General features: G+C 47.8%; 1 protein-coding gene across 1 annotated transcript in view; it reads left to right on the forward strand.

The window, feature by feature from the left end:
* The window catches only part of LOC132452603 (partitioning defective 3 homolog), an 83,885-nt gene that overhangs the window by 20,145 nt on the left and 42,850 nt on the right, over nt 1-20,890 (forward strand). Inside the window, exons 8-9 of the mRNA XM_060045289.1 lie at nt 9,088-9,276; nt 10,366-10,536. Coding sequence (XP_059901272.1) covers nt 9,088-9,276; nt 10,366-10,536 — 360 coding nt within the window. The remainder of the gene's footprint in view (nt 1-9,087; nt 9,277-10,365; nt 10,537-20,890) is intronic.

Genomic DNA, 20,890 nt, shown 5'->3' on the forward strand with positions numbered 1-20,890 from the left:
CACCAAAAATAAGAGAAAAGACGGTGACAAGAACACATTTTCTAGGGTGATACCAATCTGTTGCAATTTGGCAAACCACAACAGCAGGCCCGGGTGGTGGCTATCGGCTTATAAACGGGGACATGATGTGTACCCTTATCCTTTAGCTGGTTGAGTTGCACTTCTACGCCTCTTTTTCTGAAACGGACAACCACATGAACTCAGCTGTAGATCTCTGCCATACTGTCACGCACCTCTCTGTTACACGAAAAAATCGGCACCCGCTCTCCGTGCACAGGGATACAGCCAACAGTGATGATTTATTTCTCGGATTTCTTTTAACTTCCCAGCATGTCTTGTTCCGAGTTGCTCACACCCATACGGGTAACACAGCTCCCGGGCTGCACTGTGAGGCGGGAGGTGTTTCACTGTGATCCTGGCATCATGGAGTGAAATTCCCCCTGTTTAATATTAATAGAGGAGGGATAGATAATAATGCCAAGGGTTGGTTGAGGCAACTTCTGATGAATACTCATGTCCAGGTGTGTCAGAAGTGCTGCAACCATGCTGTTATTCGGGGCAACCACCACACATGCACATGCATGCATACACTCACGCAATCGCGCACACACACACACACACACACACACACACACACACACACACACACACACACACACACACACACACACACACACACACACAATGTCACAGTCATGCGGAACGACAATCACATTCTAAAACACACACACACACAGACACACACACATTCAGACGTCTGAGGGCCACCTTCTTTGTAAAACCACTCATCCTGTTTAAATCTCACACAATGTGAACCTGATTAGCCCGAATATCCCTCATTTTCTCATTTCACCGTCCCAATAACGGCCCTGCCGTCTGATGACGGATCGTTTCATTGAGCTGTTTTTATGTACTTTTTTTATTATTTTTGGTGCGGTTTAATACAAACTAAAGAGGAACAAATGGATGTGCAGAGCCACGGCCCGAGCCCCGTGGACCGCGGAGGAGCAATTAAACAGTGCGTTAAAACCCCTCTTTATGATCATATCACACTTGTCGCCCATCCATTAGTAGCCATATCTGCCAAGCAATGAGAATCTTAATTGCGCAATTAATTCGGGCCCCTTGATTGATGTGACAACCAAATTTATGGCTGGGGCGAAGGAGAGCGGGAGGCGGGCGGGACGAATGCGTGACAACATGGCTGACGATTACAGTGAACTAATGGCCCATTTCACAAGCACCAGCCAAGCGCCAGCCCGAGCCAGCCCTGTCTCCCTGAAATGTAGCCCGGTCTGGCCCCTTTTCATTCCTTTTTTTTCCCCCTTCTCCCCAACAGCAAAACTAATACGGTGGCCCGTCGTTGAACTATAATAGCAGCAATCAGAATCGGCCCATTTGAACGCGTTTGCAGCTGTGACAAACCTATTAATATAATTCCTTGTAAATGTTGATCGAAAAAAAATAAAATGTTCCCTAGAAGAGGTTCAGATATCCAAACAAGAGCTGGGCTTTGTTGCTGAACTTGGGCAGCAGGGCTCCTCTTCCAGCAAAGAGAAAACTAAAACAATTATTTAATGCAGATGGTATCGCTTAAGTTTGTCAGACACTCCCTCCCCTCTGTCTCACAATGTTGTCTTTTGTTGCGTTGCTCGTGGTTACGGCAGCGCTACCATCCGTGAGTCCCCTAGGATTTGTGTCTTTGAGGGTTTTTTTTCTACCGTAGCACCAAGCTGCATTGATCCCTTTGGCTCCAGAGATCTATTTACCGGGTCGGTAGAGGGAGAAATGACTTGTTACATGGCAAATGACATACAAAGCCAAACACATCCTCCCCACACACACACACACACACACACACACACACACACACACACACACACACACACACACACACACACACACACACACACACACACACACACACACACACACACTTGTTTGTAGGCAACTGATATCAACGAGAGACTCCTATAATGGCGTCATACCTCAGTCACTTTGCTGCAACGTCAAACTCAAATGGGAAACTCTGATAACAAGGCTACACTCCAGAACAAAAGGAGTGACATGCACTGGTATGATTATGAAACAACCCAAAAATGAAGGTAGCCTACATGAGTTCTTCAGCCAATATTTTGGCTAGACTTTTCACTTCATACCATGTGCAATGGTACAAGTACTATTCTTACAGTAAAGAATTGCATTTTAATATATAACGATCAATATCAAACAAAAAGGAACAGGTGCAAATATGTTTTGTTCGTTTTGGTGGCCATTTTGTTTTCAAGCTAACTTACAATTATGACATTTATGGAAACTTCAACTTAACACTAAGCAGAATCTCTGTGTGAAAAGGTGGGAATGGGATGAACTGTCTCCCGGTTCCACTAAAGCTACAGCCATGCCAGAGAAAATGACATCTCTGCTGTTAATATAATTAGGTACCTTTTAGACTAATGCCTTTTTTCTTGCCCCACCACTCACATGAGGTAATGGCTCTCTGCATTTTGCTAACAATGTGCTGAAGATAGAATTCTTATCTGAAATAGTGAACTTTTATTGCAATGTGTCGTTTTTTACACACCCTAGCACTTCTGTGCCCGTAAATTCCAGTAAGCAACTGAAAGAAAGGGGAGATGAGATTCATGTGAGATCTGTTGAATGGGCTGGAGGTGATAATTGGAGGTGTGCCATCTTACCCTTTTGCTTAGAGTTTTAAAAATGGAATGAAATAACTGAGATGATTTCTGAAATGAATAAAATAGTTTCACTTTAAACTTAAGGTAGAAAAAAGATCTCTGGCAAGGCATCAAGTGTGTGACATTTGGGGTGTCCTTCAGAACAGCCAGAGTTCAAGGTGTCCTCTGCAAGAAGGAGAGGCACAGTTGGGTCTCGGGGTGGCATTGTGATCACCCCCGTTTTTACACCAAAAGGGAAGGGCTTTGAAAATAACAGTGCAAGGGGAGGGAGAGGGATGAGAGATCCAGCATTTTACCGGCCATTAACCGCTCCCTGCTGCCAAAAAGCCTTTCTTTATACCGGGAACACTTCAGCCAAGGTGGCTCCTAAAAGCTTTATATCTGTGTGCTTCTCCTTGCGTGCTCTAATCTTGAAAGTGTGGAGAATAAAATCCCCCCCCCCCCCGCCCCAAAAACACACACACACTTTTCACCTTTCGCTTTCACTTTTTAGTTCTCCCCCTCGCTGATGTGTCTCCTCCGCACTGTTAATTGGACTCTAAAGCGGGTTTACGATCAAAGTGCAAGATGGAGTTCAGCAACACGCTCTTTCATAATTAGAGGCGATGCAGGAAGACAATGCGCCCGGCCGCTTAGCGCTTTCCGAGCGTGTCACACAGACGCCACCTGTTTTCGTTTAGCACGTTGTTTTTTTTCTCTCTCTCTCTCTCTCTCTCTCTCTCTCTCTCTCTCTCTCTCTCTCTCTCCTTTTTTTTCAGCAGCTGTTGCCGTAATTACACTTGCTGTTCGGGTTGTGGTGAAAACGGCAAAAAAAAACAAAACAGCAAAAACGTGTGTCCGCGGCGCGGCATTGTGCTACGCTGATAAACAAGGTAGTTAAAGCCCACTTACGGCGTCACGCTCGCTCTCCCGTGGGGGCTGCAGCGTCTGTCTCCAAACACATAATAGCATTGAAGTGTGCAGTTGGACATATCCAAGCAGTTTTTATCCACCATTAGTTTGAAATGGGTGGCATCTGCTTCATGAACAGCACATACGCGCCACCAGTTTTCTTGGCTTTTATTTTGCCGCTTCTTTTGCTTTGGCAACCCCCCCCGCACCCCCTTGCTCAAAAGTTGCCCGTCATGTTGTACTTGTAGGCACAGTCTCATACAGGGCTCACTAAATACTATGGTATGTTCCTTCTCACAGATGGTGGATTGTGCAGAAATCCCCTGGCCTTTATTCCAGAATGTTCACACCCCAGCCATCGTACAGTGACTTGAATAGACAAACAGACCTTACTTTCAGAGAACCTTTATGTCTACATGCATAAAACACTAACTGTACTTCACTGCCGTTCCCAGGAGTATAAGAGAGAGAATTGTTTGTTCATCAAACAAAAATCCAATGAATAACATTTATCTAATGAATATCTGATCTGATTACCAGACTTAACAAATGATGGAGGACACGCATGATCCATGATCAAATTAACGATGTTTAGTTTCTATTTTAAGTGTTTATAATTCACTTCAGTCCCAAGTCATGATAAGCAGAAAATTCATCCAAAAGAAATTTGCGTCGAAATTAGTTATAATGCATGCCGTACTTTTGCAATTACACCCTTGGCTGGTTTCTTTGAGTCCTTCTTTGTAATTCATTTCCACTGACCTTTATGGAGCCCCAAATTGCGACGAGTATGAAAATAAGTTTCCAGGCCTGTTAATTGTTTTAGGCGGTGATGTGCGCAGAACTCCGGGGTGCGTCTGAATGGATGTAATTGTGATTCATTCTCCCTCCCCTGCTCCCCGGTTTGCCCCCGCTCGTTTCTATCTTGGGCCTTTTCTCTAGTCTGCCTCTCCACTTTCCCTTTTTTTTGTCCTACCTCCTGCTCGGTCTCCTTTTTCTTCCTGAGAGAACACACACGCACAAACACATGCACGCACACAGAAACACACACACACACACACACACACACACACACACACACACACACACACACACACACACACACACACACACACACAACCTCCCTCGTTAGCAAGGTGAACAGTGTTAAGCGGGCTAGAAATAAAACCGGAAAAAAACCCAGAGGTCCCATTTAGTCTGGATCTCTGTGCCGTACACCTCTCCCTCCCTCATCCCTCCTTTGTCGCCTCTCTCCTGGGTCCATCTTTCCCTATGCCCCTCCCCTCCTCCCCACCCGACCACCCAGTCACAAAAGGCCGTAATGAATGGGAGCCAGGCCGCCACAATGTTAATTAATAAAAAAAAGGAAACCTGCTCCCATAATGGACTGTGACTGCATTGGTTAGGACGGAGCGAGAGAGAGAGACGGCGAAATCAAGAGAAGGCGAGCGAGAGAGAGATAGTTAAAGAAAGGGACCGGCCATCTGTGTGATGGGCCGACTGAGACTTGACTAGGCATGACCCACCGAGAGCAGGTGACACACGGGCCATGGTGATTAGAAACCATGGGGTGGTGGTGGTGGACGTGGGGGGGGGGGGGGGGGGTCTTCGAGGCGAAACGGGGGTGGAACGGCAGCCCCCCGTCCAAATTAATCACAGATGTCAATGTGTGCGCTCTCTCCTTAACCTGGTTCACTCACAAAGTTGGTGCGTTCCTCTTATTTTTATATTTATTCTCAACTCTACCACTCGAGCCAAACAGTCCCTAGATGGAGTTCTAGGGGGTTCAAGCGGCAGTTGTAAGCCCATTACTTCCATTCAACCTTCGTTAAGACTGTGTGGCTCCAGTAGAGAGAGCTGCCTCTACCTCGTTTTTGAAGGCAGGTCTTGAGAAACACTCGCTTTGCCCGGGGTCATACTGTAAAGCACTGCACAATAGAGACCTCTCTCTCGCTCTCCTTTTCCTCTCTCTTTTCTTTATTTATCTCCTCCGCCGTGGAGAAGGAGTCGTATATACCAGGGCTGGCAGAGCAGGAATTGGTGCAACGGGCCTGTCAGGCGGGCTGACAAACTCATTCTTGGCCGCCAGCCGCTGGTTCCTGTCTGATGAAAATGTTACACTGCTCTCCGCTTGCCTCGGCCCCAGCCGTTCCCGGAACCCAGCTCTGAGTGGGTGGTTATTCTGTCATCATTTTTGGGAAGAGCACAGCGTGCATACAGACACACACACACACACAGACACACACACTCGTACAAACACAGCCAAAGCAACCCACCTTTTACACATACTTTCTAATATATCTACTGTAATTGTGTTCATGCACACTATGATAAACGTGCATCCATTATCACACACAAGCACACACACACACACACACACACACACACACACACACACACACACACACACACACACACACACACACACACACACACACACTCTCCCACGTGCACACAGACAAACACAACATTTACAAAATTGTGGACAGCCCAGTCTGCAGTCAATTTATTACCGTCTTCATCCGCTTGGCTGAGAGCCGACTGGGAGACGTAACTCATGGCCGTTTTATTAATAAAAAGTCTTGATTAAAGATACAAACTGATCCGCGGCGATGACGCACGCAGCCTGTGTGCACTCATCCCAAAATGTATCATATATTATATATGTTTGTGCAACGATGGTAACGGTGCAGCCAGTGCGCTAGTTTGACCCAGCGGGTTGGGTGAGCCAGATGAACGTCCGACGCTAACCCTCGCGTCCTGTGATCCTCAACAGCGCTGAAACACACCAGGACATTTGGCCAATGAAACCTGAGACAATGGCGAACACGAGCTGTCGATGCTTGTTTTACAATCGCTATTTGCTTTGCCTGGCCGCCTCCCTCACCTGGATGAGCACTCTGCAGTCTGCCCAGATCAGAGTGGGTGATTTCTGCTGTGGGGGCCCAAAGGTTTGACATGCACAATGATTAGATGAATTCCAATGGCCTGTACACGCTAAAAGGACCCAGTCATGCGAGCATTACACTGTGTGTGTGTGTGTGTGTGTGTGTGTGTGTGTGTGTGTGTGTGTCACAAGGAGGGTGGTTTACGGGGTCACAGAGACAGCTGTGCTGCCAATAAGAAAGGGGAAGAAAAGTAAGAGGGGAGGCGACAAACTAAAAGAAAGAAAAAAGCAAAACAACCAAAATCAAGACAGAAATTGAGAGAGAGAGAGCAAGGGAGCGAGAACGAGAGTCGGTGAGAGCTACTCAGCAGAGGAAGTTACGGGGTCTGGGTCTAAAGGTGTTGAAAAGTGCCTGCACCTGAACGCACGGCTGCATCCTAATAACTGCTGAGCTGCAGGAGAATGAGAAAACATCTAAAGCCACGCGGGCTCTATCTCTAGCTTTCTATTCCATCTAGCTCTCCTTTTATTCAGGCAGCTGTGAAGGGCACACACCTGGCCGCCATCCATCTGTATAGACGCGCGGGTGTGCTCCATTGTGCTCGCACACGCGTGCGTGTGTATTTGTCTGAGCCTGAGGAGAAGGTATCTGTCCTTCTCGATGTACATGCGTTTGCATCTGCACTAGGCTGCTGTTGTGTGTGTGTCCCTATGCACACAGGGAATGCATGTGGATGCACACTGCTGCACGTGTACGCACATGAAGTGGCACGCGCATAAGACTTTGAGGACCGCACACGCCCACGCTCGGTCCGCAGTGTGGGTAATTACATCTGCTTGCCCGCGGTGACGCAAGTGTGTTTAAATAAAGGTATTTGTTCGGCACGGGCTCTGAGTTGAGTGCTCACGCTGGCCTGCTATTGTTCAATGTGAACCTCACTGCCATGGCGTTAGCTGCGCACACAGCCTCAGCACTGTCCGGCCAACCAATTATAGGCCCGCCTCTGCGCGCGGCTCTCCGTCCTCCACTCACGTTCTGACATGCTTTAGAAGGCTCATTGGAACCAGCTTTCTGAACATTCCATTGTTATTTGGCCCCTCACTGCCTTACTTAAAGCCGCTTTTATTAGTTTAAAGAACAACTGTGGATAACTTTCTAACTTCCTTTCTTTATTTCTAGTTTGGAGTTGATGGCGGGGGGCGGGGGGCTTGGCGATTGGCTCGCTGTTCAAAAGTTTTTGTAGAGCAGTGAATGGAAATCATTTCTCAAATGTTTTTCTCAAATCTCTACCAGACCCGCTCCCATTTATCAGGCCGAGCCATTAAAGAAAAGACAAGTAAAGAAAAACACGAGCCCCACTGCCAGTGCTTTGATGTCGTTGGTGTTATCCCCGCGCTGTTAGCGCGTTCTCCCATACTCGCTGTTTGCTTTTGGTTTCATAAAGGTTTGAAAGTCAGACGAATCCAGCCCTGATCCCTGCTGCTTTGGGTTATTTTATTTATTTACATCAAAGACATAGTTTGCAAGCCACTGGCTGAATGTATGGAGTGTTTGCTTTTCTTTGGGACGGGGGAGGTTTTTTTGATGATGGACTGCTTTACGTCCAAAGTGATCTCAATGTGGTCTGTTGGCCCTGGACAATGAACCGGCACGTCTCACCTGCCCCGGAACCCTGTGTGTGTGTGTGTGTGCGCGTGCGTGCGTGCGTGCGTGCGTGCGTGCGTGTTTGTGCATGCAATGCTTCACAGTACCATGAGCACCACCAACAACAGGCGCTCACAACGAAAGGCCCCTAGCATTTCAACCGTAAGTGCAGCTGAGAAGTAGCAGAAGCGGAGCGGGGGCAATGTCTGGTGCCGCTGATCAACCCAGGTGCCACAAATTATCCTTCAAAGCAGTATTGCCTCAACACATAAGGGAGGCAGGGTTGTTTCAGCGTCAAATTGCTACCTGCTGTTCCCAAGGAACCCCCTTCACTCCACCCTCCACGTCCACGCTGCTCCACACACCGACAGCCCTCTGCCCGCCACCGGCCCTGCTCCCGCTGGGCGCCGGGCCACAGAAACAAAACCCAGCAGCGCTCCCGGACGCTACGGCCAATTGAAATCGACAGCGGTGAAACGCACGCCAGAGCTCTCCGTCACATTCGCCACCCCCCCTTCCTCAACACGCTCTACCTGAAGCCTGCCCGCCTGCCTCTCCGGGGGTCCCTCCTCATTCCTTTCCACTGATTGGGCGCTGTGCTGTTGTTTAGCGGCCGGTATTGACTTCTGGGTTAGCCTCTGTCGGCGCGCTACACAGCCATGTCTACCGTTTCCCCGTTGAACGTTGTGTCGCTAAACACACGCACAGCGGGCAGGGGGTAAGTGGTATCCCTATATGTTGGGCTAAGGCGGCGTCCAGGGAAAGGCATATAGAACCAAACAAGTTATGGAGCAATACGTTTCACATTTAAACGTCAATTTAGCAATGATTTTGTATTTTTGCAAGGGGGGCTTGTGGGTCAACATAAATCTAAAACTTTCGTCCACATAAAAGCACCAAGTCACAAGTACAACAGAGCTAACCGGTTGCTTTCTATCTTCCTCTTCCTCCTCTCTGACCGCCAGCAGCCGGACGACGAGGACCTGATGCTGACGCCCGACGGCACGCGGGAGTTCATGACCTTTGAGATCCCTCTGAGCGAGTCGGGCTCGGCCGGCCTGGGGGTCAGCGTCAAGGGCAACCGCTCCAAGGAGAGCCACGACGACCTGGGCATCTTCGTCAAGTCCATCATGAACGGTGGCGCGGCCTGCAAGGCAAGTGACCCTCGAGTCCACCGGTGACACTTTACACTAAGGGTACATCTTTAATCAACATTAGTTACTGCTTTTATTCAAATTATATAGCATCAGCATAGGGGTTACGATTAGTGGGTATGGGGTAGGGTTTATTAAATAATGTATACTCTAATACTTTAGTAAATGTGAACATGATGACCATCAGTAAACATTAACACTATTAGTTAACATGGAGACTATTTGTAAAGGATAACTAGACCATTAGTTAACCGTTAGTTAATGCTCACTTCTGCATTAACTAATGCTAACTAATCGTTCATTACCTCACTGTAAGGTTTACCTTACAGTAAGTCCACTGTGGACTGAACGATGTGAAGCATGGCCTTTATATTTTACATTGCCGCATAACATTTTATTATTGACAATCAATTTTTGATATGGTGTTGCTGCCAGGGAAAATGTTTAGCAGACTGTTGTTGGCTTTTCTGTTAAGTATATCTTTTTATGAAGGACCCCATCAGCATGCAGTATATTATTATGCAATTTAAAATCCTCCCCCCTCCCCTCTCTGGCTTCATTAGAGGCCATTCCCTTGTTCAATTGTTCCTGAATGCGGGTTCAGGAACGAGGGTAAGGTGTGAAGTGAATGAGGGTAAGGTGTGGGGTGAAGTATCACTTTATCCAGTGCGTCGTTAACAAGTACAACGCCGGGAAACAGGGTATATGCTCCGAGGGCAATGGGGAAGAATGTGAGGGCTTTCTCTGAGTACATTTGAACACATTTTAAAACCATTAGCACAACTGGACATTCGCTCCCATTATATGAAAAAACTTGCAACCCCTTGAACACTTTCAACAACTCAACTCCCCACTGCCGTTAATGTTTAGTGCAGAAAAAACAACATTTTACTCAGCACACGGCCATTTCACCCATAAAACCTATTTTCTTTGCTCGTATTTCTTCGGGGAACATTGGTAGTTTTCCTGTGAGCCTCCTCAAAAGAAAGCCATCTTAGCGGTCACACAGAAGACAGCATTTGTCCAGAATCTGAACCGGAGCGTCATGGTAACTCTTGTCTCTCTGACCCCTCCTTCGGGCCCCCGCAGGACAGACGCCTTCGCGTCAACGACCAGCTGATCGCCGTCAACAGCGAGTCTCTGCTGGACATGACCAACCAGGAGGCCATGGAGAACCTCCGCACCTCCATGTCCGTGGAGGGCAACAAGAGGGGGATGATCCAGCTCATCGTGGCGCGACGGGTGGCCCAGAACAACGAGGTAAACTAACGTGGTTTGGGGGTGAGCCGTGGTCCATATTCGCTGGCATGAAACTATTCTCATTGTAATTCCAGTCAGGTCTGACTGATGCCCCCTCTGTGCTGTCAATGGTGGACCGGCACGTGCACGCAGGCGCGCACACACAACGACACACACACGTGTGGATACACACACACACACACACACACACACACACACACACACACACACACACACACACACACACACACACACACGTGCACAAAAACACAAACATGCATACACATTAACACACACACATAGACGCAAACACACAGACACACACACATACATACAGACACACTCACACAAACACAGATGCACAAACAAACACACAAATATGCACGCAAGCCCACATATGCACAAACACACACACACACGCACATTCCCAAACAAACAAAAACACACACACACACACACACACACACACACACACACACACACACACACACACACACACACACAAATGGTCAAACAGTCACACGTACATATAACTTGTCCACATAATCAAAATGCAACGGAGGCCATACACACGCACACACACAGGTTTAAATTATTTTATTTGGATCTACAAGCAAAACAAAGTTTTCTTTTTTTTGATCCAAACATTAATTAGAAGGTTTCAATCTGAAAACTAACCAGACACTGAATGTGCAAAATGCTTAAGCACGCAGAGGAGTAGAGATGAAATGATGATGGTTTAGCTGAGGTTAAAGCATTGCATATGACAATATGGCATTCAGGGATAGACAACACAACGTCTCTTCCAGATGTGGAGGCTGCCTATGGTCGCTGAGACTGAGCAGAATTTTAGAACGCTTTTCGCATCAGCCTTTTGCAGTCCACCCATCTGCAAACCTCGGAGCACAACTTTGTGTACATGCCCCAGACTTCCGAACACAAGCATGATTAATTGGCAGTTATATCCTAGAGCTGTGATACATTCTACCAATGGCTGGTATTTCATGAATTTGGATGTGAAGCAAGTGTCCATATACAGATCAAACGCACAGCCTATTTCAAAGATGGTAACTGATTTTCTGGCTTGGTTAATGAAAACAATGTCTGGGGTGTTTGGGATGTTACACAGTATGTTGTTATCAGTACAATTATGATCAAACCAGTTCAATTGCACAGTGCTGTGCTTATACATGTGTGTTGTTCTGTCCTGTACTTGTCTGAGTTCTTGTGAGACCAAGTCCACCAGACGGTCATGTCTGGCGATGTACAGTCCTTTGTAAAAGCTACAGCCGTTTAGGATATGAGCCATTGTCTCTTTATTGTCTGGGGTGGGATGTAGGATGCAGTGTGGGTTGTGTTGTGACGGATACCAGATTGTTGTATTTTGTTGGCAATACCTGTAAGCGGGCCTTAATGCAAAAGATAAGGACGTCCTCTCCAATGGTCGTGTTTGAGAGCATAGAGTGGGACACAGAGTGGTTTGCAAAGGGTAGCCGTGCCAGTTTGCCCTGCAGGCTTAAGCTAGTCCAATGCTGTGCACTCTCTTCTACTTTCATTCTTAGCATTGTGGCTCTCGCTGTTTTGATTGACAGCTCGTGTTGCCCATCTTCCTGTTCAAAGGTCGTGCATACATTGATGAGCGGGTCCATGACAACAGAGTTCAGTGCAACAGGTGTACCATCGGGCCCCGCCCACTTCAGATTTATTCTTGAGCGGTGGCACAGGTCATTGAGATCCATCCAGTCTGACCGCACACCGAAGCCTGCAGTTCTGATGTCCAGTTTTCCATTATCTTTTATTTTGAATCCGAGGAATTGCCGCTCATTCTCCTTCGCAGGTGGGATTTTGCGTCGCTGCATATGCAGGAGGAGTGATTCACGGGCCATTTCCCGGACTGTCACGTCGTCGCAGTTGAGCATCTTGAGGAGGTGGTTGGTTCTGGTGGCGGTGTTGACCCACTCAATGTTTGCGACTCCGAGACCTCCATCACCGCGGGCTTGGAAGATGATGTCACGGGTCGAGTGGGTGTTTAAGCCAAGCCATTTCCTCACCAGGCTCACCGTCTTGTTTGTCATCTCTGTGTGGATGTTCTGAGGTATATGGATGTTTGCAAACAGGTGTTGGATTTTTGAAAGGGCGACTTCTCTGATTGCCTGGAATTTCATTAGAATCGGGAGGGGGGATGAATCGATGAGGTCGAGTCTGACAGTGTAGTCATTAGCCAGCTCTTTGACCTGTTCTTCCCAGTCGCCAGCGACATTGAATTTATGGCCTAGATATGGGTATGTTTCATGCCTTGAGTAGACGCGGATTGGGTTCTGCATTATTGTGAAGGATGGGGGTCTGTCGGATTTGGCTTGATACTACCGATTTCCACCGCTCCTCCTCTCATAGAACGCAGCACATTTGGTGTGTTTTACCTCCAATCTTGACCACTGTATGAATTCCTCAGTGCGGTGGAGCATTGAGTGGATTACGCTCTCGTCCCGTGATGAGATCTCTACATCATCAGCATATCCCTGCACTGGATTTGGTGACCTGACTCCTTCAGGTGCGCACTGGGGCATCCACCTGATCCAGTGATTGATTGCTAGGATGAAATTCACCGCACTCCAGGGGCATCCTGTTTTAATACCAACATCCAGCTGAATGGGATCAGTTAGGGTGTCACCACAAATGACTTGGATGTAAGATCCTTCATAGACATCCATCACGACATCAATATACACTTGTGGAAGCTGTATTTCCCTAAGTGCATAAATCATGACGCTGTGTGGCAATGACCCGAAGGCATCACGAAAGTCCAGGAAAACAGTGAATAACTTTGCGGAGTCGTGTTTAAAGTCATCAATAGCCGTTTTCAGGCAGAAGACGTGCTCATTCATGCCTTGGCGGCTCATGTAGGCTTTTTGATCAGGTGAAAGTGTGGAGGGGTCATCCGGGATATTGCCTTTTTTGGGGATTCTGTGTATTAAGGCACCTTTCCATGAATCCGGCACTTTACCATTTAACAGGCAGGTGTTAAATATGTTAAATACACACGCGCACACACACACACACACACACACACACACACACACACACAGGGAAACAACCCTACATTTCGTTATCATTAATTCGAATCTTCACACTCAGACAAACTTTATAAAACCCTGTATGTGAATAAAGATGAGAAGGAGAGAAGAGAGAGGTGAGAAGTGCTTTTCTATTGCTGGAGATTTTCTATTGGAGTGGCCTTGCCAGCGGGGGTAATCTGTCAACCCTCAGATGTTTAGGAGCGTTAAGACGGCGGGGGGAGAGGGAACCTTTAGGATGAGGCCGCTGCCATGCTAATCTTCAACCACACCATTTCCTATGTGAGATTCAGCTGATAACACCTGCCGTCTAGCAATCTGTGTGACTCGTAATGTGTGTGTGTGTGTGTCCGTCTGTGTGTGTGTGTGTGTTTGAGGTATGGTTTGTGTGCAGTGTTTGTGTGTGTGTGTGTATTTGTTCTTTTGAATCTGTGTTTACGTGGGCTTATGCTCTTGTGACAATGTGCGTGTGTGTGTGTGTGTGTGTGTGTGCAAACTGTGCATGTGTGTGTGTTTCTGCGCCGACCCCACCGAAGGCCCTGAAATGATATCTAAGAGACCATTGACTTTTGATTGACAGGCTCGGAGAAATAAGGAGGTAAGATGAAGGCAGATAATAGAAAAAGCATGCAGCCTGATGTGTGCTTGTTAGCCAAGACCTTTGAATGCAAGGCAGTGGCCCGTTGGAGAGTAAAGATAGGGGTGTATATTTTAACATAAATGAATAGCCCAACTGACGCAAACCCCATTTAAATTTGCTGCCCTTTCAGATCTTCAAATTCCACTCTTTTTAAGTGCTGATGTTTGTTCATATTATATTTTTTTCTCCAGACACTGCAGTAGAGATCTGTTGAAATTGGTTGAGAGTTTGTTGAAATTGAAACAAACAGGAAGGTTGTGATTGCAATAGTAACGTGTTTGCAAGAGAGTAAGGAAGCCTTCAGGGATGAAGAAAAATGTGTGAATCCTGTATCTCACATCCAATCACGGCAAACACGGTTGCACACACACACACACACACACACACACACACACACACACACACACACACACACACACACACACACACACACACACACACACACACACACACACACACACACACACACACACACACAATTTGTACAAGCATACTGGCTCTGTCTTGCATTCATAGTAACACGCACACATATATATGCTTGCAGACATACTCCACTCAAACATGCACGGATGCATGCACACGCACCCACACACACACACACACACGTGCATGTACACACAGCCGGAAGCCAGAGGTTGTAGATCAGGTTGGATTAGCGTTTGGTGGTGACTGTAATTGGCGGCTGTGTCCTGTGGCTGTGTGTCAGTGGGATAGAGGGCTCGCTGAGACTCTGCCCTTCACCCCCAGCTGGAGCCCCTCTCGTCAGTAGAGCTGATGCACACCAGCTCTCCCACCATGCATATTCCCATCCTAACAACTGGCCTCGGGTACATTTCCTGTCCTCTCATCTTCTCCTATCCTGTCTTCCCCTACTCCCTCTCTTCCCCTCAACTCCGCTCTTCTCATGGTCCTCCCTGTCATCTCATCCTCTCTCCTAATCTCTCCTCCCCTCTCCTCACTTCATCTCGCCTCTCCTCCCTTCTCCTCTCCTCTTCTTCCTTCTCCTCCCATCTCCCCTCCCCTCTCCCCTACTCGCCTCTCTTCTCCTCTAATCCCTTCTCTGCTCTCCTCTCCTCTTGTCTCCTCTCCTTTCCTTTCCGCTCCTCTCCTCTATCCTCCTCTCCCTTCCTGTCCATCATGGACCTGGTGCTGTTAAAACAAGCAGCGGGTGGAGGATGGTACGGCAACGGAGGGTGTTCCCTTGGTAGCTGCGGGGTTGAAGGTTGAATTCCTCCTGGATGGGGTGTCTCTGCGCTACACGTAATGTGCAGAGTAATGGTTCTCTCACTGGGTTTGTGCGTAGAGAAAATAACATCCCTTAACGCACCCCTCTGCTCCGATTGGTCCATTTTAAATTCTGTTAGCTGTCAGGTTTCCTCAGGGTCACTTCTCACTTACTTCCTTGCATCTCTCCCTCTCTCTCTCTCGCTGAACCTCTCTCTTTTCACTTTGAAGTGCACAACCTACCCATCTTCTCCTCTTCTCGGGGAGCATAATCCCCTGACAAATAATCCGCTCTCCTTCCCCTACACCCCTCCTCCCTCCCTATCCCTCCCTTTTTCTCCTCACATCCTATACCGACGCCAATCTAGAGAGAGAGAGAGAGAGAGAGAGAGAGCGAGAGAGAGAGAGCGAGAGAGAGAGAGAGGGGGACGAGAGAGGGGGACGAGAGAGAGAGAGAGGGACGAGAGACAATGAGAGACTTGGCTGAAGGATTCCTGTCCCTCCAGGGGGTGGGTAGAAACCTGGGTTCACCCCAGTGTAATCAGCTCACCAGTCCCCTCTCCTAGTCTACTTAATCCATGTCTAGCAGGCTGGCCAGAACCGATGGATACTGTGTGGAGACTAACTCCACACAGTGAGAGGGAGAGCAGAGCCCCAGCAGTCAGTGCGACAGATATACGTCCATATGACAGGTCGCAGATGAAGATTGGCCTGAAGGAAGACAGGCCGACGGCATTGCGGCGCTAAGACGCTAGCAAGCTGTCGCACCGGCTTTCCCCGTTGACGCTGCACAGAGACGGCAGGAGGGATGAGGTTCACTGCAAGGCTGCAATGAAAGGGAGGGGGAAGGGGAATGGGAGTATTATCATACTGTATTGCAGCTATAGGGGCTCGCGCTTGGCAAGCAGAGAAATATAAGCTGAATGGTTTATTGAATGCACTCACAAATCCCAGACCGGGGAAGAACAAAATAAAACAATCAGAAGAAGAGTAAAGTGTCGGCCGAGCCTGCCCAGCTGTCTGCGGTGTGGACCGTAGCGTCTGGTCAACAGTGAGCCTAGCGCCAGCTTTACACTGTCTGCTGCTCTTAATGGGACAGCCGCCATTAAAAAGAACGGGATCCATCAATGTCTGGAAGGTGGAGGAGACGGACGGCCGAGCCTCTAATGCACTGTGTTTCTGTTATCGCTATGTTTCCATAACGCGCGTCTCCATTCTACACATGAAGGCCATGCAATGCTTTTGACCGCATTCTTTGCCAACGTGGTTAGTTTCCGACCACAGATGATATAGTGTAGAAGCCTAATGTACAAGCATCACACATCCACACAGACTACCACCCCCAAACACACTCACACGCACACACACACACACACACAGACACAGACACAGACACACACACACACACACACACACACACACACACACACACACACACACACACACACAGACACAGACACACACGCACACGCACACGCACACGCACAGACACGCACACACACACAGACCCCCCTTCTCCCAAACACACACACTGGCGCACACATCAAGACACACACCATATGCACCCAAGCTTGCACAAACACAAGCGCACAAACAATCACATACACACAAACTCCCACAAAAAAAGAGGCAAGCACACACAAGAACGTGCAAATACATAAACATGCACCCACATACACACACACACACACACTCAAGTGGACACAAGGACTGAACCAAGGGACCTGCATCGTCCAATAGGAGCCGAGGATGGCCCCCTCCCCGCGGACCCGCTCATTGTGAGAGACAAGTGCTCCGATCGCCTGTTTACGCGTTTCCCTGGTGACCCCATACTCTGAGCACGTCTGCGGTGGAGGGCCTCTGCTATTTTGGATGCCATTAAGCATTGACAATGAACAGCCTTGGCCTTGAGATGCTATGAGTGTTTTTTAAGGCCGCGTCCGCCACGGGCGGCTAATAGGAATGGCCCAGCAGGGCTCAGGAGGAGTTCAGTGGTAAACAGAGTCTAAAGTAATATCACCATCCTGATCGCGCACCGGATCACTTCAGTCGAAAAACAAAAAGAGTATGCTCTTTCGTTGTGCGCTGTTAAGATAAGATAAGATAAGATAAGATATAACTTTATTAATCCCCCGTAGGAGAAATTTGTTTGTTGCAGCAGCAGTGGAAGGACACAGGACAAAATAACAATGTAATAAATACAATAAATAAATAAATACAAAGTGCTAATGCATAAATAGACGCTTATAGTTAATAGGGACAAAAACAAGACAAACAGAACCAACATCAAGATGGGTGATGCATATACACATATATACGCATACCTAAACACACACACATGCATATGCAAACACATAGACATACACAAACACAATCATCATCGGGCACTGTTGAACAGCCTAATGGCTGCCGGCACAAAGGAGCACCTGAAGCGCTCTGTCTTGCACCTGGGGAACATCAACCTGTGACTGAAGGTGCTCCCCATCTGCCACAGCTCAGCATGGAGGGGATGGGAGGGGTTGCCCATGATGGACTTGAATTTGTCCCTCATCCTCCTATCCACCACCACCTCCAGACTGTCCAGCTCAAGTCCCACAACAGAGCTGGCTTTCCTAACCAGCTTGTTGAGTCTGTTTGACTCCCCAGCCTTGATGCCTCCTCCCCAGCACGCCCCAGCAAAGAACAGCGTGCTGGCTACCACAGACAGATAAAATGTCCTTAGCAGCCTGCCACACACGTCAAACGAGACGTGTTATAACAAACCAGTTATGTTATAACATGGATGGTATGTGATCTACGCAGTGTTTTCCCAAATGGCGTCTGCCTCACGTTTTAGAACGGAGACGTTCTTTATAAGTGGGAGAATACACATTCCGCCTGGCTGGGTGCGCCCTGGTGTCCCTGGTTTTTGAATAAGCTTCACGGTGACCCAGATAGTCATGCGATATGATTGGTCACTGGCAATTTGTTTGAGGCGTTCAAGTTTCAACCCCTGCTTTGGGGCGGACATGGTAATTTCTCTTTCTATATCTCAGTTCCACTAATGCATGGCCATGTGCGTGCAAGCAATCACATATATTCTCAGAAAAAGTAATTTCGCTTCTATTAATTTTACCCGCCCGCTTCTCCGAATGCTCATCATTTCTCTGTGTCCAGCCTCAGTCATCTTATTTGCACTCTCTGAATTTGATTTGTCCCTTTACGTCGCTCAACTAAAGGATCTTTATGGAGTAGACAGTATTTTGTTACACATTTCCCTGCACACTACTTGACCAGTTCCAGACTGATACTGTTTTCTGTACCATACCCCAGTAATGTACTTTTTCTTTGCATTCCCCAATGCATATTAAGTTATCAGATAGATCTCAGGGAGTACAGTGCTGAGAACGTTTTTCAAAACCACTACACTTATAACTGCCTTACCATAAGGGCTGGACAATGCTGAAACACTTCTTAAATGATATACTGTATGTCATGGACACACATTACAGATGCATCTCACTCTGGTTCTCCATCTGCATGTGTAGTCTCCATTGCATTCTGATCTTTGATTCATTTTAGCATGATATGCACTCAAAAATGTCTAAATGTCTAAATGACACTTCTGCTTTGCTCTGCGAAATCTGTACCGGCGCGTTGAACCCTTTCGCAACTTTCCCAAAGCGAGAGACTATCTTCGCTTTGCGTATCTATCGATAGTTGAATTTCACAGTCTCTACTATTTTTATCATTGCCTCGCTCTGCTTTACGTTCCTCATGATAATACATTGAGCTTAAAGCCTGGGGAGCTGGCACGGTTATCACTTTAATCCTTAAGACACATTCGCTGTACCCCCTCCCCTCGACTCTTTGATTCCACTTAATGAAATGAAAGATACTTCCAATTTTCTTTTTTCCCCTCTCTTTATTCCTCATTTTTTGCACGTCTTGGCAGAAACATGCTTACACAGCTTTGAAGGCGTGAAACACAAAACTGTGATGTTAAGCATTATTTTCGCTTGACCACTTGAAATTAGTTTTGAGTTCAGCCACCCTTAATTAGTGAAACACTGAAATCTAATTATCGGGATGAGGAGGCGCTGCAGGGACGACAATTGGGTTTAGGCAAATGCAAAAGGCTTTATTTTATATGTGACTTGATTTTTTTTCTCTGCTTTCTTAATCCAGTGGCAAAGACACGGCAGCAACCCAATGCCCTCTATGTGTGTGTGTGTGTTTTATTTTAATTTTGTTGTAAAAACTTGTTAGGGCTGCTGTCATATTTCCTTGGCAGGCTAAGGGTCCATTAGTGGTAAAATGTGTGTGCCGTTCTTCTGCAGTGGAGAGGTCTGAGAGCGGAGAGAAAGCAGGAGTGGACCTCTAATGAACGTCGATGCCTTTGAAGGGATGGAGGTGGACGGACTGGTTAAGAACCGCATGGGGCCCCCCACGGGGGGGTGACAGGGGCCCCCCGTTGGTCAGGCACAACGCAGAGAGAACGGCGCTGTGTTAGCAATGCGAGGCGGGGACGGCAGTGGGGACGGCTACCTTGGAAGATCAAAGCCGCACACCTTAGCGGCATGCTAATAGGCTAGCATTCTGCGAGCACAGCAAAGATAAAAAACTAAATCAAAAAGGTGTTCGATGTAATGTGGCAGGGCAGAGGGTGGGGCTCAGCGTTGTTTGGCGGCAACACCTGCTGACAAAAGAGGATCGGGATCCGACTCCTACTCCGGCCCGCTGAGATGCCTGTTCGGCACACCCACCGACAGCCTCTTTGTAATTAATGCCACGGGTTATGCATCGCTTTAATTCGGCGAAGGGAACGTTTATGCAAAGAGACAAGTGGGAAGGAAGTGGCTGGCCAAACAAAAGACCATCCCCGGGCGCCGGAGTGAGCGCTGATCGATAGGGCTCGGAGGAGAGCTATCAATCAGACCTCGGCCAAGTAAATTATGGTTTTATTAGTATTGAGTCTGGAGCCGACCACCACTGGGAGAGAGTGAGGCCGGGAGACCTTAAAGCATTAGTGTAACTCCCATCTACTTCCCCCACCCCCCAACAACTGAGAGGAAGACGAGAGCGCAACAAGAGATTTGTGTTCGACCTCATCTCATAACGCCGTAATGGGCGAGTGGTCCGGCCGCCATTGCATCCCAACAAGAACGCCGCTGAGACCCATTTCCCCCCCTAAGTGTCATCGTGAGCACGAGTGATTCATGCGTAACATACACGCTGGTACTGCGTACCTGTGTCTGCATTTGTTTGTGTGTTTATTGTGAGGTGCACAATTGCACTCTGGGAGGTGGAGTTCATTTTGCGTGGGGAAAGTTGATGGTCTAAGTACAGAAATCCATTCCCAGTCTTCCTCCTCCTCGTCCGTATTCCCCAGCTGTCTCTCGGAGGGCCTAACTCATTTAGGGAGCGGCAGGGGAAACTCAATAGGACCAATAGAGGG

This window comes from Gadus macrocephalus, chromosome 23, assembly GCF_031168955.1.
Source record: "Gadus macrocephalus chromosome 23, ASM3116895v1".
In the NCBI taxonomy this organism is placed as follows: domain Eukaryota; kingdom Metazoa; phylum Chordata; class Actinopteri; order Gadiformes; family Gadidae; genus Gadus; species Gadus macrocephalus.